This window comes from Meriones unguiculatus, chromosome 9, assembly GCF_030254825.1.
Source record: "Meriones unguiculatus strain TT.TT164.6M chromosome 9, Bangor_MerUng_6.1, whole genome shotgun sequence".
In the NCBI taxonomy this organism is placed as follows: domain Eukaryota; kingdom Metazoa; phylum Chordata; class Mammalia; order Rodentia; family Muridae; genus Meriones; species Meriones unguiculatus.
Genome location: NC_083357.1, coordinates 11,158,980 through 11,182,155, shown reverse-complemented (window position 1 = coordinate 11,182,155; position 23,176 = coordinate 11,158,980). Strand labels below are relative to the sequence as shown.

The 23,176-nt window shown below is 39.2% G+C and overlaps 1 protein-coding gene across 5 annotated transcripts in view; it reads left to right on the top strand.

Annotated features, from left to right (window-relative positions):
* Positions 1-16,374, top strand: part of Mapk8 (mitogen-activated protein kinase 8) — an 81,237-nt gene extending 64,863 nt beyond the window's left edge. For 3 of the 5 annotated variants that reach the window (XM_021643452.2, XM_021643453.2, XM_021643454.2), the window contains 7 exons: positions 4,377-4,542; positions 6,610-6,681; positions 8,371-8,553; positions 9,159-9,283; positions 9,820-9,883; positions 12,437-12,514; positions 13,931-16,374. In XM_021643452.2, coding sequence (XP_021499127.1) covers positions 4,377-4,542; positions 6,610-6,681; positions 8,371-8,553; positions 9,159-9,283; positions 9,820-9,883; positions 12,437-12,514; positions 13,931-14,076 — 834 coding nt within the window. In that variant the 3' untranslated portion in view covers positions 14,077-16,374. Of the gene's footprint in view, positions 1-4,376; positions 4,543-6,609; positions 6,682-7,044; positions 7,117-8,370; positions 8,554-9,158; positions 9,284-9,819; positions 9,884-12,436; positions 12,515-13,925 lie in introns of all 5 variants that reach the window. The other 2 variants (XM_021643455.2, XM_021643456.2) reach the window with 2 other exon arrangements.
* The last annotated feature ends 6,802 nt before the right edge of the window (positions 16,375-23,176 follow it).

Below are 23,176 nucleotides of genomic sequence, written 5' to 3'. Positions count from 1 at the left end.
CCAGGGTCTGAACAGACCTCACAGAGCTTATGGAAACCACTCCTTGGATGGATCACTCTTCCCCACTCTCTTGGGGCACTAAATTCTGGCTGTTCCTGCCAGATACTCTCTTGCTGTCTTTTTTCTGAAACAACTACCAAAAGAAATTGATACGATAATTGTAGCTGTGTCTTCCTTTCTAGGTTCCCCTTGACTCTGCCATTCTGTGATTACTCACTTGGTTTAGGATACAATCTAAAACTTTGATTCCTTCCAGGAAGTGCAGTTGCATGTCCCTGTAGGCACTTAAAAGCCCTTGCTGAGACTTCCTCTAACTAGCTCTCGCTGTGTGAGCCGAAGAGAGCTGCGGTAGTGCACTGCCTCACATTCTGGCCTGGGAGTGACACCATACCCCGACTTAGGGCATCAGCGGACCACTCAGTCCTGAAGACTGCCTTAGAAAAGAGCAGGGAGATGTGAGGGGCACACTCACAAATGCTTGTGAGTACTGGTCCTGTCATCCACTGTTCCCCGACATACTACAGCTCTCTTTCCACCACCTTAAAGGGGATACACACTAATGTCTATATCAGATTCAGACAATGATCCTTTGGGCCCAGAAACATAGGAACTGGCTCTATCTTCCCTCTCAGGTTCCTTCCATAGACTAGTCAGGTGGAGCCAGGGGAGCCACAACAATCTCATTGGAAAACTAAAAAAATACAGTAGTTGGTTGATTACTTGCAGTTGGAAGCATCCTATTAGTTCATGTTCCATTAATTAAAACAGGTCACAAGGATAGGCATATAAAACGATGATGGGTGGTCCAGGGATAAGCTAAGCCTTTTCCTGGTTTCCACTAGCATCTAGCTTGTCCAGAACAATGACACTGTTACCTTTCCTTTCCACTTTGCAAGTTGCCAGTTCCTTCTCAGGCAGACAGTTGCCTCCAACAACGCTCTGCCTTCTAACCTCTTACAGAGCAAGGCTTAAAAACTTTATGTAAAGACGACATTCTGGAGGGCTTTTCTTTTCTTTTTTCTTTGTGAACATAACCTCTGTTTCAGCTACTAACTGTATTCTGCCCTTCTGTCACAAAAGCAGTCATAGATAACATGGGGTGAAATTAATGTTGTTAAGTTTGCATAAAACTAACTTTGCAAAAGCCATCAGGCTCTCAGTTGTCAGCCCCTGGTCATTATGCAAGGCCTGTGCAGATGACAAAATACTTCGCTTCTGCATGACTTGTGTCTTTTTCCATTTTGATAACTGCTTTCAGTGCTCTTCAGTCACAAGCTTATAGTCCTATGTCCTTGCATAAATTGTCTGACTCTGAAATGCTTGGCACCAGAGTGTTTCAGATTGTGGAATTATATATATATATTTGAGACAGGATTTCTCTGTGTAGCCTTAGCTGTCCTGGACTCAACTTTATAGACCAGGCTGACCGCCAACTCACAGAGATCCACCTGTCTCTTGAGTACTGGGATTACACGGATGCACCACTGTGCCCAGCTGATTATGGAATTTTTTGAATGTTAGATATTTTCATAGATTCTCCCAGATGAGCATCCCTAATCTGAAAATCAGAAATCCAGTACTGGCATTATGGACCCTGTATTTGTGGACTGATTTGAGGCTATCTTTTAAGTTTTCTTTAGCATAGACATCAAAGTAGATATAAGAACCTTTGAGTACTGCCAGTTATACTAAAAAAAAAAAAAAAAAAAAAAAGACTTATATTTGGCCCTTTCAGATTTTAGATGAGGGATATTCAACATGTAATAGTAACTCCTCATTCATGGGTCAGTTTCAGCCAGAATAAGCTAGGCTTGGCTACAGTAACAAACTTTTTTTGTTGTTTTGTTTTGTTTTCAAGCAGGGTTTCTTTGTGTATCCTTGGTTCTCCTGGATAACCTTGGATGTCCTTGTCTCTGTGGACAAGGCTGGCCTCAAACTCAGATCTGTCTGCCTCTGCCTCCCAAATGCTGGGATCAGATGTGTATGCCACCACTACCCAGGCAAATACCAAACTCTTAGTAGCTAAACATGACTAAGGATTATTTCCCACATTATGTGTGCAGGCAGATCATGGTGGGGTTGTGCACTTAGCTTAATAGAGATGTATAGATGCCCACTATCTAGAATGTTCCTAATCACCAAAGCAAGAGAAGATCTGTAAGATATCACATGCTGCTCCTTCTCCACCTTGTTCCCACGTTGACACTACCTACTAGGTCTACTCTTGCCACCTTGCCTGACTGGAGAGGCTTAAAAATGGAATGCTAAGTTATTTCTATTCTCTTTCTCTTTGTGTCTCTGTCTCCGCTTTCGTTCGGTTTGGTGTTTAAGACAGAGTTTCTTGGTATAGCCTTGGCTGTCCTGGACTCACTCTGTAGACCAGGCTTTCCTCAAATTCACAGTGATCCACCTGCTTCTGCTTCCCCGAGTATATTTCTGTTCTTTCTGCACGAATAAGTGTAATCTCCAAGACATTCTTCACATATGTACTTAAAATGTTAGGATATAAAAAGATAAACACTAAAAGAAAAAGGTGAATTTTAGTTAATATTCTTAGAGTCAAATATCCTTGGCAATTTACTTCCTTAAACTTTTTTTAAATAATGTATTTGTTCATAATTGTTTCAGAACAAAGAGTGTTTTGAGCTTTTTCTAGACTAGAACTTTCTAGTATAAAGAGCCAGTAACCTCCAGCTATAACGACAGACATGAGAGTGATACTGAAATTCATAATATTTATTCTTACTCACGGACATTCTTTGTTTTATATCCTATATTTCAGAAATGTTAGCAACATTCTATTTGCAGAATAGGAATGACAACATTTTTGTCTTCTGTTGGAGTGACCTTGTATTCTTAGGATGGCTTGTTAGAATAAGAAACAACATACAAGCATTCCTGCATGTTTAAAAAGAGATTAAATTTTAAAAAGAGATCCAATTTAAAAAGAGATCTTTGTCTTGAGGGCCTTAGCTTTGAGTGTTTATATCTGCTCTTCATCTGTGCATGTGAGATAATATGACTATCCTATGGATATGATTATGTATCAAAGCCAGCAAGCAAAAGCATGAAGATGTAAAGCCCTGGGTTTTTATGCCACTGCCTTCATTTTAATAGGCATCACATGGATTTTCTTCTGGCGGGAGCGGAGTGGCAGTTTTTTTTTACAAAAACATTATTCAATACTTTTAACAGAAAGTAATTTTATAAACTAGTGGCACCAGCACACTAGTGTCCACTCTGTGTGAACAAAGTTTATGAGCAAATGTTTGTGATATTATGTGGGAAGCCAGAAATGGACAGGCTGGTAATTTCTTTTTCTTCTTTTCAACCAAGTATCTATTATACGAGATTGATTCCCAAGCCTCTCTCCCCACAAAGTGGAATATGTATGCGTGACGATCATTGACCGAATAATGTATACCAGGATTATATCAAGATTGCATGAATATTGGCAGAATGTTCCATAGTGGTTTTAGAGTGCTATAAAACTTTTTGTAACTTTAGAATGATATTTTTAATGCTATTAATTTAGTACATAAATGCTAATATATGATGACTCTTACCATAATAGCTCTTTTATTCTTGTCCTTGACTGGTAATTGAGATAGAGTCTTTCTGTGTGTCATGATTTGCTTTCATGGAAAACACTGACCAAAAGTAATCTGGAGGAAAGGGCTTATTTCATCTGACATTTTAATGTAACAGTATCTGTGAGGAAAGTCAGGGCAGGAACTAGATTAGGAAGCTGACGCTATGGAAGAATACTGTTTACTGGTGTGCTCCTCCATGGTATGCTTACTCAACCAGGATCACCTGCCCAGGGATGGCACCATCCACAGTAGGTTGGACCATCCTTCATCAATTACTGATTGAGAAAATACCCGGACAGAGTTGTCTATTGGCCATTCTGGTAGAAGTTTATCAGTTGTTGTTCCCCTTTTCAGATGTCTCTAGCTTGCTGTGTCAAGTTAGTAAAAACTAAGCAGTACACCGTGCTTGTTGAACTTCCAGCCTTTCCGTTTTGTCCTTGAGTACAGGGATGTCAAAGGATGAGGCCACTGTGGCTAGCTCAGAAGTTCTTAAGTGAGTTTTATGATGCCTTTCCTTATCTCTTGCTGTATTTGTATAAGAATTCCTAGCTCGTCCTAATTTCTAGGAAATAAAACATTACTGATGTCTGTACTGGGTTTATATTCATGTAAATGAAATGGTCTTAAATCTGACTTTTTGGGTTTGCCTATTTGTAATGAATCTCTGCAGTGGTATTTCAGTGAAAACAATGAACAATTAACAAATTGTTTGACAGATTATGTAACTCAGTTAAGTAGTAAAATCTGTGTCTTAGCAATCATTTTAATGTTTATTTCTTGAAGGACTTAAAGCCTAGTAATATAGTAGTCAAATCAGACTGCACTTTGAAGATCCTTGATTTCGGACTGGCAAGGACTGCAGGGACGAGTTTTATGATGACGCCTTATGTGGTGACTCGCTACTACAGAGCACCAGAGGTCATCCTTGGCATGGGCTACAAGGAGAACGGTCAGCATATGCTTTCACTTTGACATATTCTTCTGATTTAGTTTATCAATAAGATTTTTATATATTTAAATTGAAGTGCATGGAATTAAGCGTGCATCACTGTTTCCATTGTGTATCAAGTATTTAAACATCTTCCCGTAAATGTTTGGGAAAGCTTGAGGTCTTAAATGTGAATACTTTCTAACAGTCCTACCCCTAGATAAAGAATTCTAAAACCACGATTTATGACTTCTGCTTGTCTGTAACTTAAACATGAGCATAGACTTCTTAATAATTTAATTTTAGTAATAATTCTAGTTTTTATTAATCTTATTTGCTCATATCTCTTAACACCTTTAGTCATTGTTACAGTAATACTCACAGGCAGAGCGTGGTGGCACGGGCCTGTGATCCCAGCACTCAGGAGGCACAAGCAGGTGGATCTCTGAGTTCGAGGCCAGCCTGGTCTACAAATTGTGTTCCAGGACAGCCAAGGCTACACAGAGAAACCCTGTCTCAAAAACAAACAAACAAATGAAAAATAGTAGCACTCACTATAAATTCAAAAGCTACATTAAGGCCCAGTTCTGGAAAGCTAGTGGAGTCAACCTCTTGTGTAAAACACTAGTGTTTGATTACAGCCTGTATCTCGCCTTAAGGAGATTGCATATGGTATGATGTGTGGATATGTTGAGTTAGACCATAACTTTTTATGTGTGGCATATTTCTAGGAAGGAAATTGCAACAGTAGTTCACTTTGAACCAGAAAACTGTTAAGTCAGTCTTGAAGAATCTATACATACATACATAGATACATATGCACATATATGATACCATTGAAATTAGGGTCCTTATTTAATTTCCTCTTCTTTTTTGAGCTAATTAAAAACACTTTAAACAGCAACTATCACTTTTTAAGTAAACATCCTATTCTGTTTTCTTAGTCTCAGCATAAGGTTTCAAGTTTTGTTTTGAGAATTGATAAACAAATTGCTGTTGGTTTTGCTGTGAAACTTTTGATTATCATAGAAATTTCACCATGTCTTAGGGGTGACATACAGATGATGTTCTTTCAGTCAGTCTCTCCCTCTCTCTGTCTCTGTCTCCCTTACGCACGCACACACACACACACACACACACACACACACACACACACACACACGCACATTTCCTGTCTTGTTTTATTGCAGAGTACTTAAGAATATTTTGGAAAGTTTGGGGTAATTTAATCTATTTTAAAGTGCCTGACAGAAAATTAGACCCCTTGTAGCAAGTACGGTGGTCTGCAAGACAGCTCTTCATAGGTCAGGTCTGTAGGCCCTTTGGCACTGCATTCACCCAAAGCTAACTTTTAAACCCAAAGCAAACAAACAAACAAACAAACAAACACACCGTAAAATAGAAATAGTGAAAAACACTTGTTTACCAAGGTTTCTCATTAGATAAGCTGTTCTTTCTCTGCATTTGTTCCTTTATGGGTCGAGGTGGGTATAAATGTAAAGTGATGTTGCCAAGAAAATAACTTACTGTTTAGTTCAGAATAAACAAAGCCTTTTCAGTTAAATAACCGTGTGAAATCTAGCTTGACATTTTCTGAGAAAAATTAATATTTCATTGAAATCCAGAGGCATTCTTTTTGTTTTTAATATACTAAATTATTTCTGCTCATGCTTTTTTATTTAACTTAAAGGGAGAGTAAAATGCACAGTTAGACCTCAAAATAGTATATCTTATTTTTGTAATTTTATACATTCTTAACCTTATGTATAAAGTTTTTTTTGGTTCTTCTTTGTATATTACAAGCAAATTCTCAGTTATAAAATGTATAGTTTTTAATAAACAATTTCTGTGCATAACTCTCACTTTAAAATTAGTGTATGTAATTAAAATGCCATACTTCATGTTTTCTTTTGTGAATCAGAGCTTTTTGAAAAGTATTTTCTGTTTTAAATTATTCCATTATTTGAAATTAAAGCCACCTTTTTTGTGATGTTCTGCAGTTTTTTAGATGATGCAGTCACATTATGCTTCTTTGATTTTAATGACCTTTTGCTTTGCTTTTCCTTCTTTTGTGCTGCAAACATATAGTGGATTTATGGTCTGTGGGGTGCATTATGGGAGAAATGGTTTGCCACAAAATCCTCTTTCCAGGAAGGGACTGTATCCTTGTGCTGCTGCAGCAGGTTGATCAGCTAGGTGATGGGCTTCCCTTTGTTTGCTAATGAAGAGGGATATGTGCTACATTTTACATTGACGTTTTTAATAGATGTAAAGTCTGTGGCTGGTATAGTTCAAAAAATCATTGAGCTAAGAAACTGAAGTGTTCGTAGGCTGCACCTGGCAGCAGGACATACAGTCTCTGCTGGTAGTCAGAGTACATTCACTGTCATTCATTTTTATTTTGTATTGCTTTTTATAATTTTAAGTGTATATGGTGTGTGTGGTTTTTTTTCAGTGTTTATATATTTTTCTTTTTATTTTAACCAAAATCTTTATGTTAATGTCATTGCATTTTGTTTTCAGTTGACATTTGGTCAGTTGGGTGCATCATGGGAGAAATGATCAAAGGTGGTGTTTTGTTCCCAGGTACAGATCGTATCCTTATCTTTGGCCTAAAGTATAGTTTCTAAAGGTCAAAATGTATGGTACCGTGTCATCCTGGTCAGGTGGAATGTATTTTGTCTCTCCCTAATACAAAGTATTGTTAAATTACTCTTCCAGAATACCACCTGTTACTTGACATAGACTTTCCTTTTTCTCATTTATTGTGTCATATGTTAATTTTAAAACGTACTCAAGTGTGACTATTCACAGATCCTTGATGGCTTTTAGTTGATTAACATACAGAAATTATGGCTTCCACTAAAAATTTCTAACTTTTGAGGAAGTCCTTAACTACTTTAAAGGTAGCATGAAGTTTGAAATTATCTGTTGTTCCTGTTTGTCTTTTTTTTTTTTTTTTTGGTTCTCTGTATCTTTCTGTTACTGTTCTGTGTGTGTTGTGTCTTGTTTCATTATGTTAACATAATATGTTGAGAATGTTGGCAAGAAGTTTCTTATGTTGGTAATTAGGTTGAGATTCATGCTTTTAATTCATCAATTTTTTAATTTATGTTAACAATGATGTGTCGATCAGTGAGTAACAGTTATTTTAGGTAAAATGAGAATATTCACCACGTTACAGTTAGAATGTGGAGGACATTAGTCTTCTAAGGTTTGGAGCTTAAAGACTAAAAGGAATAAGACCAGAAAATCCTAGCCTACAACATACTGAGATACTGGGATCATTTTCATGCATTTCAGAGCTTAACAAATGGGATTAGCATTGGCAAAACTGAGCATGGCAAAAGAAAATGCTACACTTACCAAAGTCATCACATTTACCACTGTTAGTGTAAAGAACTCAGAAAAGCAGGACAGACTAGAAATAGCTCTCGCTCTCTAGGCAGGGCATTTCTATTTTTCTTTGAAGAGCTAAGAAAAAGGCGAATTTTTACATATTAAAATTTTGTGTAGTTTGCTTATTGAGTCTTTATAGTAACGAAAGTTTATAGTTGTAATTTTAATTTTGAATTTGCTTATTTATGCCTCCATTTTATGGTAAAATTAGTGTTTATGTATACCTGCACACTAAATAAGATTAACAAAGCTTATTTATTGATTATTCTTATTCACTTGTAAATCAATGCCTTTTGCAAGGTGGCTTTGAAATACAAAATATATAATAATATATAATGGCCACATTCTTTAGGATCTTTAAATTTTCCTTTTTCTTATATTTAATGTGGATATGATTAAAGTGTTGAACATTTGATACATGGAGTATTTTTCTTAGCTACTTTATAATAGATATTGATCAATGGAATAAAGTTATTGAACAGCTTGGAACACCTTGTCCTGAGTTTATGAAGAAGCTACAACCAACAGTAAGGACTTATGTGGAAAACAGACCTAAATATGCTGGATATAGTTTTGAGAAACTATTCCCTGACGTGCTTTTCCCAGCTGACTCAGAGCATAACAAACTTAAAGGTAAGTTTTATAAACATGTACACTACATTCTGTTTGGGCAGGATGTGTGGGAGGAATGTTTAGTCATATTCTTAAAGGATCTAACTCAATTATGTCTGCCAGCGGGACATACAAAATTGTTCTTCTGCCTCTCCCTTTCCTTTATACACACATATACACACAAATGAAAAATGCAATAAATCAGGCTGACTGTGGTGGTGCCTCTAATTTCAGCACTCAGGAGGCAGAGACAGATGGATCTCAAATTCATTGCCAGCCTGATGTACAAAATGAGTTCCAGGACAGCCAAGGCTACACAGAGAAACCCTGTCTCAAAACAAAACAAAACAAAAAACAATAAATCTTTTCTTAGTACTCACAAAAATAATTAATCAAAGCATTCTTTTTAGAAACAGAATTTGTTTTGGTTTGGTTTGGTTTGATTAAGTTCATGTAAACCAGGCAGTCCTAGAAGTTGTGATTCTTTTGCTTCTGCATCCTCAGTTCAGCCAATTTAAGCATATGTATCGCCATGCTTGGCAAAGATAAAAGTGACCTCAACTTTCTAAAATGAATAATTGGAGAATCTCATGGACAGGTACATATTAATATCATTATTTTTGCAGCCAGTCAGGCAAGAGATTTGTTATCCAAAATGCTAGTAATAGATGCATCCAAAAGGATCTCTGTAGATGAAGCTCTCCAGCACCCATACATCAACGTCTGGTATGATCCTTCAGAAGCAGAAGCCGTAAGTTATTTCCTTAATGTTTGAAGAACATACTGCAATCTTAGAGATGGCTAAAATTGAGTTTGAAGGGAAACTTACCATTTTAAATAAAAATGTAGATAGATGATGTTAATGTTATCCTAGTTTTTTATGAAGCAAATCTTAGGTTAATGAGCATATATCCAAGCCATCGCACAAAGTCAAGTAACATCCCACTGTTTCTCACTCTATTGAACTGATTGATAGTTGGTTAGAGGAGCTAGGATATCTGTGGGTGCATTCTTAGTTAGAAATGTTTTGTACACAAAACAGCAGAATTCTGTAGTACAGGTAAAATAGGACAGTTTCAAAAGTTGGGGAGATAAAAGAAAAAAAGAAAAGCATCTTATTTCTTACAAAAGAATTTTACAGTGCTACTTTTCAGAAAGTTAATGACTGATCAGTATTTGACTATGATTTATTTTTACAAGTCTTATGTCTGGCTGATACTTCAAATAATTAATAGTGTTTATACTTGTAGTAAACTAACTCAGTTGTTACTGACTTGTGTCTTCCAGCCGCCACCAAAGATCCCTGACAAGCAGTTAGATGAGAGGGAGCACACAGTAGAGGAATGGAAAGGTAACGCTCAACACAGTCTAGACACTGATTGGCCTTCTGGCTTTCTGCATGACTTCTTCATGTTCAGGAAATTCGTGTTGCTTTCTGTTTTGATAACATACTTAGTAATGTTTTTGTTCATTTGTTTTACAAAAGTGGAAAGTCAGTTTCCTTCCTTAATATTTGAAATTGTCCTCCACCTCGGCTGTAGGCACTTACGTGTCTTCTTTGTTTCTACAACCATGTTTGGGTATCTCCTCTCTAAACTCACTGTGGTTATATTCACAGTATACTGTACACATTTGTCTGTTGGTGCATCCGTACAGCTCAAATGTGACACTCTCGGTCCACACAGCTGCCTGTGCAGTTTAATGCCTGGTAAGTGGGGAGCTATAGAGAAGCTTGTCTGTGTCCAGCTCCCATGTGAGAAGCACTGTGTGGACTTCACACAGTCCATCGCTGTTTTCATGCATACATATTTGAATATAACAGAGAGCAGTCCAAAACGTCATGCTGGACCAAATGGTAAATGTTAGTTTCTTCCCGGTTTTTTATCAACAAAATTGTAATTTCTGCTTCGATGAGTATGATACAAGAGTGCCAATCCACCCTCACTGTCACCAATAGAATGGCTTAATTTATCATCTTTGAACATCAGATTTAGTTTTTCTATTTTATGAATATGATTATATATAAAGATGCTTTTTCTTTATTATTTTAGTGTACAAAGTAACAGGCTTCATTATAACATTTCAGATATGTGTATCACTGTACATTGTTCATATAAACCTACTACCCTCTCACGTCTTCCCTTATTTTCTCTCTGGACCCTTTTCTCCCTCTAATAAGCCCCTGTATGCTTTTGTGTCATACTTATTTATATTATCAAATCTTGTAATATGTAATATTTATCTTTCTGAGTCAAGTTTATTTTACTTAATATACTTTCCAGTTCTGTTCATTTTCTGGGAAATGACATAATTTCATTCTACTTTATGGCTGGCTAAAACTACTTTGCATACATATACACCACTTTTTTTTTTTTTTTTCTTTTGAGACAGGGCCTTACTACATAGTTCTGGCTGGCCTTGAATTTACCAAGAGCTGTTTGCCTCTGGAATGCTGGAATTAAAGGTGTTTGCCACCACACCCCTGCTCACCACATTTTCTCTACCCATTTTTCTGTTGATGGGCATCTGGCTAATAGCATATATTGCTGCTGTGAATAATATACCTCAGTGAAAATGGGTGTTTGGACATCTTTGTTGTATTCTGCCTTAGACTCCTTTAATGGAATTCTGTTTTTTAATTTTTTTTTCTGAGGAACCAATAATTTCTGTAGTAACTATTCTAATTTATATTTTTAGTAATATGTATGAAGGTTCCTTTTTTTTAACCAAATTTTTGCAAGTATTTGTTGCCTTTTTTTTTTTTTATGGATGGTAGCCATTTTGATTAATGTTGGATAGAATATTGGTACTGTTTTTGTATGTCCCTTGTGGCTTGGAATGTTTATCATTTTTTCATATATCGTTTATTTATATTTCTTTTGAAAATTTTCTATAGTTGAAAGGAAATTTTCCATTTATTGGTTAGGTGATTGATTGATTGATTGATATAGTTTTGATAATGCTTTTGATGATTGTGGTAATGTTAAAATAAAAGCAAGTATGTGGCCCAAACTCGCATCAACCTGTGATTCTCCTTTCTCAGCCTCTCATGTTCTAGGATTACAGGTGTGCCATGCCTAGTCTCCAACAAAGTCTTCTTTATAAAAAGCTTGAACTTCAGGAAGTATACAAACCTTTTGGAAATCTTTACATTTTTGGTTCATTTTTCACAGAATTACTTTTATGTAATTTTTCAAAGAATGCATGACCCAGAAATCATAGATAATGGTAATGAACAGGGAATGTTCATGGACTGTCAGAATGATATGGAAGATTAGGGTATGGGTACATACTGCACACTGTCTTTTCTCAGTCAAATCTATCTTTGCTGTGATCTGCTGTTGCCCCCACACTCAGGGACACAAGAGTTTTAGAAAGGGGTGTTGGTTTCACGCCTGCTATAGGCTTCTTGGATGGAGGTAAAGCTGCTGCTTCTACTTTTTCTTCAGTAAAAAACACCTTTCTGTCCCATTCTAATTGTAAATGCTGCTTTGGTTATAAATCTTTGTAATTACAGCCATGTTGCATAAGGCCAGGGCTCAGGAAGTAGAAGGAAGATAAGCACAGACCCCAGCCCTCACTTTGACAGAGGTAGACAAGCATCTGTAAGGCAGAATGCTGTGTGTCTGATAAACTGAAGGCAGTTGCTGGCTTCTGACAGCAGTTGCCCTTTAACCAGCTTGAAGTTAGAGCAGAGAGCTTTGCTTTATGTCAACATAGTCTGGGGTTGAAGAGCTGAATTGCTAACACCCATGAGTCTGAAGCTAACACTTGCTTGATCCCCTGCAGTTGCTGTCATTGCAAGGACCCAGCTTGATGCACCTAACAGATACACAAGCTTTGACTTAGTTACATACCTGTATACTCTGATTTCAAAAAATGTATTTTTCCTCTTCTTTTTCAGAACTGATATACAAGGAGGTAATGGACTTGGAAGAGCGAACTAAGAATGGAGTCATAAGAGGACAGCCATCTCCTTTAGGTTGGTTACAATATAAACCTGGTTGAGGTTTACAACTTGTGTTAAAATCTTCAGGGGCCTGAGACCTGCAGTTCTTCTCATGCTCACTCACTTTGATAGTTAGATTTTACAGCACTGGCACACTATTGTCTCAATACATTGGCTGTTGTCTTTGTTCTACTGATTTAAACCTGGTTTTCATTGGCACCGCTGCCGTATTTTTAAAGAAGAAATCCCTTAGCGGTCAATATGCTTTGATTTGAACAGTCTTCAATTGGCATAGATAAAAACATCACTACAAAATTTGTTCCATGTACTATCAAGTACTGATGTTCTTTTTGGTACTTTTGTCATACTTGAAAACAGGATCTTGGAGGACCTCTTGTATCTAAGTGTTGGGTTCATCATTATGCAAAATGAGGATGATCTTAGATTCCGAGGTGTAGCTTAGCAGAGTTGCTACCTGTCTGCTATCAGCACCTTGAGGCCCTGAACCCACTGTTTTTATTATATATATGTGTTCTTGAGACCCTTATTTAGTAAGCTAATGGCTTGAAAGTTGCTACCTATTATTGAGTTGCTTTAACATAGTCCTACCCCAGAATGAGGCCTACCCCTTAAAAGGATTTCTATCTCTGCATAGATATTCCTATTTTTTGAGGTTTGGGTTTCTTTAAGTGCAAGAAATACTTGCTGGATACTGCTTTTAGCAGAGAAAAACATTTGCTCTCTCTTTGTTTAGTAAGTCTGTATTTATATTCACTTAGTATTTACTAGGCAAGTGTAGAATCAAAGAAAGACCTGAATTTCCCTAACTAGGCTGTTTCTGCTACCGTGGCAAGTCACACAATCTCTTGTAGACTGAGGCACTTGATTCAGGTCCCTCCTAATCAAAATGGTTTTTTTTGTGTTGGCTTTCTATTGTGTCAGATGTACCAGAAGTGTCACGTGGCTACTGTGTGGGTTTTGTGTTGTTTTTTTGTTTTTTGTTTTTGTGTGTGTGTGAAACACTACCGAAGGTAATTTTAATTCTCAGATTTTTTTTTTTAGTCATTCGGTTATTTGAGATTTTCTCTCCAACACAATGCAATGTAATCAGTTTTGTGTGTACTTAGAACACACCTTGAGGCACATTCATGGATCTTGCTGTAGGGCAATTCTCCATGTTACTTTTAACTCCGTGGACTTTTAACTTCTGTCTTAAACTAAAAAAGCACTATGGAAAGGACAGGAGTATTGGTTTCTAGACATTTGCAGAATTCTCCTCCCATAGCTTGTGTGGACAAGAGAACATGAGTGTTAGGTCCAATATGCCTTGGCACCCACTAAGCCCAGGACAAGAAGGATGTTGACACTGGAGGCAGGCAAAACAATGCAGGCAGCTCAGTCTGCAACTCTCTCTGCAACTGGTTTGCTGTTTTGTTTCTCATAGCACAGGTGCAGCAGTGATCAATGGCTCTCAGCATCCATCGTCTTCACCGTCTGTCAATGACATGTCTTCAATGTCCACAGATCCGACTTTGGCCTCGGATACAGACAGCAGTCTAGAAGCATCGGCCGGACCTCTGGGCTGTTGTAGATGACTACTTGGGACTTGGGAGGGTGGGAGGGGTGGGGAATCGGTTAGTCATTGATAGAACTGCTTTTGAAACAATTCAGTGGTCATATTTTTGAGTGATTTTTTCAGAAAATGTAGAATTCATTTTGTAGTAAAGTAGTTTATTTTTTTTAATTTCAAGTGTTGTAATTTAAAACCTAAGTTGTGTTTTTAAACAGCAACAAAACTGTATTGTATTTTTGCTGTAATTAACTGTATAATGTAAACCTAATTATTTTATCATGGTTTAAATTTTTGCATATTTGCTTTATCTTATGCTGCTGATTTTTTTTTACTGAATTTGTAAGATTTTTGTTTATCAAAGCAACTATTAAGTGGTGACTTGCATATATCATGAATTATTTAAGATGTTTATAAGTTTTTTATTAGAATTTATTTTAGATGTTTGTTCATGATGCTATCCTTCAGGGTTATGTGCTTATCAATGAAATAACCCCAGAGGAGTAAGGGAAAATAACCTGTAGTCAGTTATATTCAGGAATAACTACTGTAAATGATGAACGTGTCAAGAAACCTCCAATATTTGCTACTTGCCAATCCCAACTTAGTTTTAAACAATTGGTAGACAACCTTACCTAAATTTTGGCAGACACCTTATTATCTAAATGGCAGAATAACTCCAAGCATGTCTTTAAAGATGTTGGGCACATCTTCTACCTTTTGAATCTCCCCAGCGAAAACTTGAATTAAGAAATGTGGTATGCTTTGAACATTGGCGGCATGCTTAGAGCTTTTGACCACACAAAGTCAAGAGGGTACTTGGTGAGTATACATTTCAGTGCAGATCAACAGATAGTTCGCCTGTACTAGCTATGAGCCTGCTTCCGTATACACGAGTTAATCTCCTCAGGCTATGTTGGTCCTGGCATTGGTCAAAAGTCTGGACTTTCTCTTTTGTACAGTTTCTGGCCTCTGAACCTTTCTTAGTTCCTGTTTCCTTGGAGGGTCAGTCTATTGAGCACTAGTTTGTTGTGGTGTTTCTGGCCATTTGATTCTACCTGTAGCATAATCCTATTTCTACTAGCTGTCAGGAGGTTCCAAAGCCTACTTAAATATGTGTAGGTGACATTTAAATGAGCAATATGCCGTTCATCTGAAAATAGTAGCACACAGCCATATATGTAGGATGTCATTTTCTAAGGACTGTTTCTTCACAGCGAGCAGAGCAGGCATAGTGGTGGTTCTTTAGTCTGAGGCTTTGATCTCCAATGCAATGCGCAGTGTGGACGTTGAGCAGTGTAAGAATGGTGCTGCTCCTGACAAGTGTGTGTTAACTGTTTACATTTTATATCTGCAGAACCCTTTCTCTGTAACTGAATTCTTCCTAAGTAAAATGTCATCAAGGTCTCATTATTTCTGAAATGACGTCTGGAATGCCCAGGCACCTTTGATATTGTCTGGAATAAGAGGGATTCCATGTAAAGACTTGGGAAATACATACTTCATGAGCTTCAAGGCTGTAGGAGGAAGCCCCTTGGAGCCCACAACCGACAGGAGTAAGAACAGGCACAGCTCAGCAAATTTTTGAAAGTTTGTTTAACATTTTTTTTTTAATTTAGTGTAGAATTACTTTCAAGTAAGGTATTTTAAGTCATTGTTGATGTGCAATACTTAAGGTTAAGCTATGTTAGCCTTTTATATCTTTTTAAATGTAGCAAGTTAGTTTATCATAATTTCTAGCCTCCCACCTTTTAGTGATTCCTTTTCTACATGTACAACAAGGTGCATTAGTTTTATTTGATAAGTATAAATTTAAGACTTATGCCTCTTGGGTTGTAGAAGTACAAGATTGGAGTCAGGATATTAGTGGAAATTGGAGCATGAGTGTGTCCTTATTTTGTGTTAGTTTTACAACTAAGTGGTTCTGTTTTTCCTAGGATATGATGTGTCACTATTGCACTTTAACAGCTTGACATGCTTTCATTAGTTTCCTGTGTTTTATGTTTGATTGCTGAGAAGCCATCTTTCATGATGCAGATTGTGGTTAAGTAAGGAATACCAGTTGTTCTGATTGTATCATGTAATTGCCAGCTCCCACTTGCCAGTCATCATGTTTCAGTTGAATTAAAAAAAAAAAACAAAAACAAAAAACAAAAACTAACAAGCTTTCAATGCTTAATGTAAACTGAAATACTTAACACAAATATACCCTAAAAGCAAAGTCTGTTTGTTAAATGTTTTGCCCCAGCTTTTGAAGATCCATTGTTTTACACATCTCCCCGTTTTTGCTCAAATGTTTTCATAAATCGTATTGGTACTTTTAGAGTCTTGAAGCTTAAGTATTTTTTTTAAGAAATTACAAATAACATTTCTGTCTAGCAGTACTTGTTAAGCCACCCTGTAATTTGACTTTTCAATTATATAGATTTAAGATACTCATTGTCTTACTGTCCAGAAGTTGTTTAGCTGAGAATTCACATTGAACTCCATGGGTCAGGAAAGAGACCTGATTCTTCCTACATGTCTTCCTGGTTACAGTTCTCCTATCCTCATATATACTGACCATCTGTAAGATGATGATGTTGTTGGGATTGCTTCATTGTAAATAGAGCATCTCAACTCTTTCATACTATTTGTCATGTCGTGCTGCTCATTGCCAACTCTTGGAAGAGCGCACACAAGAAGCAAAGGCCCAGTGCTCTCACACTCGGCTTGTAAGAGAAGCTTGATTGTACATAGCAGCAGCTTACCTGTCAGCCTGTGTCACTCTGTTAACCCCAAGACATGGAGGCAAAGAGGACACTGGCAGAATGAGCAGTAGGCAGGTGAAGCTGTTTACTGAGTTACAGAAAGAACTTGGTTTACACTATGGCCAGTTCCTGCCATGCACATGAAGACAACCATCAGTGTTGCCTAAGCACTAGCCTGCACAGCATTTTGAGATTAAAAAAAAAAAAAAAAAGCATAGTATATTTTCAGAACTACTGTTGTAGATTGTGATTATTGTTCATTAGTCACACATTAGTGTAGAGTGGATGCATGATGCCCCATGACCCCAGTAATCTTATCAGTGAGTAGAAAACCCAGCACCATCTCTCATCCGTGGCGCTCTTCAGCATCGCCTCTGTGGCTTGTTGCATTTTAGTGTGCATCGTGTTTCTTAGGTTTCTCCTGGACCACAAGAAACAAATTTGTCTTAATAGCATGGAAGATGAAAGAAACAAAGGGCATTGAAGCAGGAATATGTAGTTTGGGGTAAGATAGGAAAACCTGTGTCCTAATTAATTTCAAAGCAACTGCTCTTAGGCAAAGTGCCCTTAAGGGGAGTCTAGTAAGAGCAACTTTCTGGACGCATCTGGTTTAGATTCTCTTTGTTACTGAAACTCCTGAGAAATATTACCTGTGGATTAGTTTTGCACAATGTCCTATTCTCACAGTGACTTAAAATTAAACTAGGTTTTTATTGAACTACCTCACACTGATTTTCTATGCTTTCCCAAGTAAGCTGTTGCCCTTCCTGTTAGATCTTTACTGAGTGTGAATTATTAATGTGCGTTGAATACTTTATAGCCACTGTCCACAGAGTACCAGTAAGTATGTGAAGTGCATCCCTTGCATCGGTAAGAGACAGTCCCGTGTAGTCTTCCACTGTGTCTGGGGAATTGTGCGACGTGTGCTCATTGACATCATCACTGTTTTTTGTAAGAAACCTGCTCGAGATATCAGTCCACGCTTTACATTTTACAAAAGGGGTAAATCTTAGTAAATTTTACGAAGAAATAAATTACTTTTGTAGGCCCAATATTTGGTATATTTTTGAGAAGCTGTTAATCTTATAGCGGATGATGAAGTTAAACTGAAGTAGCTGTCTGCCTGGACTGTGACATCTATTTTCTCACTACAGTTTATCCTGTACCACAGAACCTAAGGATGATAATTAGCAATCTTTTCTCTCTCTTCCTGTGTCATTCCTTCTTCATCCCTTCCCTTCCCTATGCTCTCCTTCCCTCTCCTCTCCTCTCCAAACAGAACGAAATGGGGCCCTTTGTAGGGAATGCTGAGGTCGTTATTGTTTACCCGTCCGCGCCCTAGTCATTCAACATGCGCCACTGGGTGCAAACAGTGTCATCTAGTGTGTCAATTGGTTATACTATTTTAAATAAAAAAGAAAAAGTGGTATGAAAGTAAGAGTTTTTCATTGAAAACAAAAAAATGTGGTTTTTTTTTTTTCCTGGTGGCTTTAGGTTTCCTGTGGATTGAGGTAAGGTTATAAGTAGGGCAGGTGTCTTAGGTTTGGATTGTACACACATTTTCATCCCAGTTATCACTGCTGGTGTATGGCTTTATCTAGTCTTGCTGCTCTTACATTTGAAATCACTAGAGGAATGTTATGAAAGGAACTTTGCTTCAATGCCCTTTGACCTAGTAACTGCATGAGACAGCAGCCATCACGACCACTTGGTAAAAATCAGTATCATACCTTAGTCTGTCAAAGCAAGCAGGAGGTTTGAGCGTGGAGCCTGTTGTATCTGTTCTGTGCACAGGTTCTCATCACTGCTGCTGGTTGAGCTGCATGGAGGCGTACAGGGTCATGCCGAGTGCTTAACCCAGCCTATAGGATGGCATCCCTTCATCTGGCCTGGCTCCCGTCCACACAGCCTTTGGACGTCTGCCATCCTTCCCTGCCTCTGCACACACTAACTTCTGAAGACAGTCTGCTGACTTGACAGCCATGAGATTGCTGAGTTGGTGAATGCTGCCCTGTTCCTGTCATTAGATAGGGAGGCAGAATAGCAGAAATTGGTATCAGAACGTTAACTTCACTCTTGGTATAGACAAGTGTTAAGGGTTTCCACCCACTCATTAGGTGGAGTTCTTTGCTTGGCTAATGCAGGTATTGCTTTTTGTTTGTTTGTTGCTTTTTTGTTGGTGGTGAGACAGGGTTTCTCTCTGTAGCCACCTTGGCTGTCCTGAACTCACTTTGTAGGCCAGGCTGGCCTTGAACTCACAGAGATCCACCTGCCTCTGCCTCACCAAGTGCTGGGATTACAGGCATGCACCACTGTGCTTGACTTTGTGGTTAATTTTTTAAAAGCTATTTAAGGTTATATACTAATGTTTGAACTTCATTTGAAAATAAGATATTTCAGATATGCTTTGAAAATGTTAGGTTTCCAACACATTTTATTTTATCAGTTAATGAGAACATAATGTTAACACTCTGCTGGAAGCTGGAATGAGAGGAGTCAAAAAGGAGAACAAAAGTATAGAGAACCAACACTGCTGTAGGGAACAGGCAGGTTCTGATGAGAGCAAAGCAGTATTGTAGAAGGAAGTGCACCTTTCTTTGAAAAGAGTATTCTAAACTAAAGGAAAAGTTACAGGGTTAGAAGCAAGTGCCTGCATGGAAGTGAGGGCTGATGGGCAAGGCGTGGGGTGCAAAGATAGTAATCTTCCTAATGGTGCAAGCTTTAGTTCCTCATATAGTGGTGACCCCAACCATAAAATTATTTCATTGCTACTTAATAACTGATTTTGCTGCTGTTATGAATCATAATGTAAATATCTGATGAGCAAATTCTGTGGAAGGGTTGTTTGGCCCCCAGGTTGAGAACTGCTGCTCTAGCTAGAACCCATTGTGGAATGTGAGGTGATGACACCTTTGTCTTTTTGGGTCACGTGGTGAGAATAGATCAAGTTAGGCTGGAGGTGTAAATACAGGCCTGAAAACCAGATACCTTCTTTAGAGAACAGTTGCATGGGAAATAGAGCTCATTTAAGGTTGTTGCCAAGCTTGGTTAGCATGGGGAGGTTGGGAATGGTCTGAGGCCTGTACTTCTTAAGCATTCATTATAGTGGCTCTATACCCAGTGCGTCCTAGAATTTGTACCTTACCTTGTTTGCAGGAGCTATGGCAGAGGGCATGCCAGGTCTGGTGTCAGCTCTCTACTTCTTAGGAGGAAAGGGACAGTTGATTTGCACCCTAGTTATTTCTAGATTTCTCCAGTTTTGTGTCCGCCTCCATAAAGCCTGTGACATCTGCTTATCCTGGCCCCCTACTGTTTTGTATCACTTGGGGGTACAAGTGATGAGACAGAGGGAAAGGATTTTGACAGAGGGAAAGGGAAGCTTCCTAGTGAGTAATGTGTGAGAACATCCAACTTATGTGGACAAGTAGAGGCATGGTGGGCTGACCAGATGGGAAAAAGCACTTGTGAAAACTGGCCAAGACATGGAAAGAGCCATGCAAACCAGAATGGACTAAAAGGGAGAGACCAAAATGCCTGTGTTCCCTGGCAAGAACCAGGTCTTGGCGATGGGTGATCTGGGTCCTGAAGAGGGAAGGTTCACATTCCACCAGGCAAGTCTTGATGGCCGTGCATCGCTGAGGATGGGGTACTCTGAAGGTGTCTGCTGTGTATGTTTAGGAGAGGCAGTGTAAGCCAGTGTAACCTGGAAAGAAATGGAAGTCGCGTGGTGGAGAAATGCTGATTTGAAAGGAAAGCATTGTGAGTGCTTCAGAACGCCTGTATGCCAAACCCTGAGTTGCCTTCTCCACTCCCTGCAGTCCCAAGCTTCATGTGGGTGGTAAGAATTCCTTGAGAGATAATTCAGACCAACTTTGAGTTTTCATGGAGAGTTGGAGACTGCTGTGTTAATGTGTCAAAAGAGCATTTTGTATGATTCCTTCCAGGCCCTGTCTGTCAGCCAAACCACCCCCATTATATACATTCTGTCCTGTCTTGTGAGGGTGCCATGCACACCTACACTTGCCCAGAGGATGTCTGTCTTTGTAAGCCTCTGGTTATCACCCTCACAAAGGTGGATGACTAACATTCCCTGGTGGAGGATGCTTGCTAGGGGTGGAGAGAGCCTTCTCCAGTTGGGTAGCTGCCTCTAAGTTGCCTGTGCTTCTGTGAGTTGCCCCAGTTAAGATCATTAGGTCAGTGAGCTAGACTTGGAGTTGATTCTTTGATCTGGGAGTACTGTATCTGGAATAAGTGGATGTCTGTTAATATCTCCCCAGGAACTCTTGCAGCATGATTGCGTAATTCTTGCTCACTTTAAAAAACTACCAAAACAAAACAAAAAAGGTGTGTGTGTGTGTGCGTGCGTGTGTTCGCGTGCACTGTATGTGATCAGTTCTCACTTTCCACTTCGCTGAAGCAGAATCTCTTTGTTTCTGCACCTATGCTGGATGCTCCAGGCTAGCTGGCTGGACAGGTTCATGTGATCCCGTCTTCCACCTCCCGTCTCAGTGTAGGCATGCTGGGTTACAGATGTGGGTTAGCCTCGTCTATGTGTTTTGCCCTCATGCTGGCTCACTTTATTTTCACTCCTGCAGAAATAACTAAGAGAGGTAATGTGTTCATCAGTTAGTCGATGACATCCTGTGCTCTGTCTGCTACTGATTCCTTGCCCCACAATGCCCTGGGTGAGGAGAGCGTAGCCACGGGTAACAGTGTTGGATGCAGACACTTAACATTCAAGCGTGTGAGCCCATTACTGGGGCTTCTGACAATGCCATGCTCCTCTTCCTCTGCATGTAGCACAGATCACTGCATACAGTGTGAAATTATTGCAGGAAGGGTAGTGTAATACACCCACAGTTGGATCCTGGCCTCTAATCACAGTAAGTGGTCTGACCTCGGAGGCACAAGTCATTGTGAAGGCTCAGCATCGGCATAGGTTGAGTGGAATATGGGGTACACTAGCCAGATAGTCACTGAACCTCCAGAGGCTCAGTCTCTGGAGGTCCTTACAGTTCAGCTCACCACTCTCGCTCTTGTTTGAACAGCAGTGAGGTCTTAAGGTAGATACAACCCCCGAAAGAATCTGATAAGCAGCAAACACACTTTGGTGGGATGTGCTGGAAAGAGTCTTAACACCTGGGGCTCAACGTCACAGTGCGACACATCTGTTCCCAAGCCCCACAGCGCTTGGGTCCTGTCTCTTGTTTATAACACTAGACCAATAAACTGCAGAAACCAACTGAAAGAAAGGAACAGGATGCTGCAAGGCATCTGTAGCTGCTGCTAGCCTGGGCTGGGGCCAGCTCTGGCAGCTCCCCACTTGGATGAGGTCAGGGTTGTGATCTGCTTCAGGGTTGGCAGGGCTGGGCTGTGATCTCTCAGATCTCTCCAAAATGAGACTCCTAGTTGTCTGGAGACAGATAATCAGATGCCACCACAGACATTGATCTCAGCGGCCAGTTGGTTAAATCTGCTGAGGTCTGGCCCTGCTCTGAGAAGATAGTGTGGTCAAGTATTTATTTTCTCTTCACAGAATGCTAAGGTGAGCACCTCCCCCTTTCCCCAGGACCCCAGAGACAGCAGTGTGTATTCATCCTGCCCAGCCTCTGGCTCCTGTGTCATCTTAGGCCAGCCTCTCCATTCTACCCTTTGTTGTCTATCAAAGGCTCTCCCCTTCTACTTTGATGTTAGAAGGATCTCACCAGCCCTGCTAATTACTGGTTGTAAAAAAACTCTGCTTGGGAGCATGGGGGAGCTGGCGCCACCCCTAACCTGGCCAGTGGGAGAGCCGGTGGGCCCAGATCCAGGGCTTTTGATTGCCCACCCCAACACCTACCCCATCTATGAGCTGCTGGAAATGTGAAGGTCCGATCCTAGAGAACCAAAGCTTCAGGATATCCAAGAGTCTGGTGGTTCAATATTGATGGTGTAACAGAAGCCAGAGGCTTTGCACTAGACTAATGACTCATGCAATGAACATTCAAAAGTAAAGCTGTTGAGGCAGAAGGATCCGCTGTGTGGCACATCTTTCAGTGCCACTATGATGAATGAATATGTGATGGAGAGGTGGGAAAGATGGAGGGGTGAAATAGTACATTCACAGAAGACTGGTTGGTAGAGGAGCCAGTCATTGCCCAGAGGGGTCAGCAAGATTTTTGTTTTGTTCTATTTGATTTTGGTTCTTTTCTGACCTTTATTTTTATTTTTTATTTTATTTTTGAGAGAAGAGTACAGGGGTGGAGGGTGGCTGTAGAAGAACTTGGAAATGAGTGGGATTGGGATGCATGACTAATTCCCGAAGATTCAAAAAAACAAACGTTCTTCACAGCACCATCCACACTAGGATGTAGAAGGGTATGCCAGCGCTCTCTC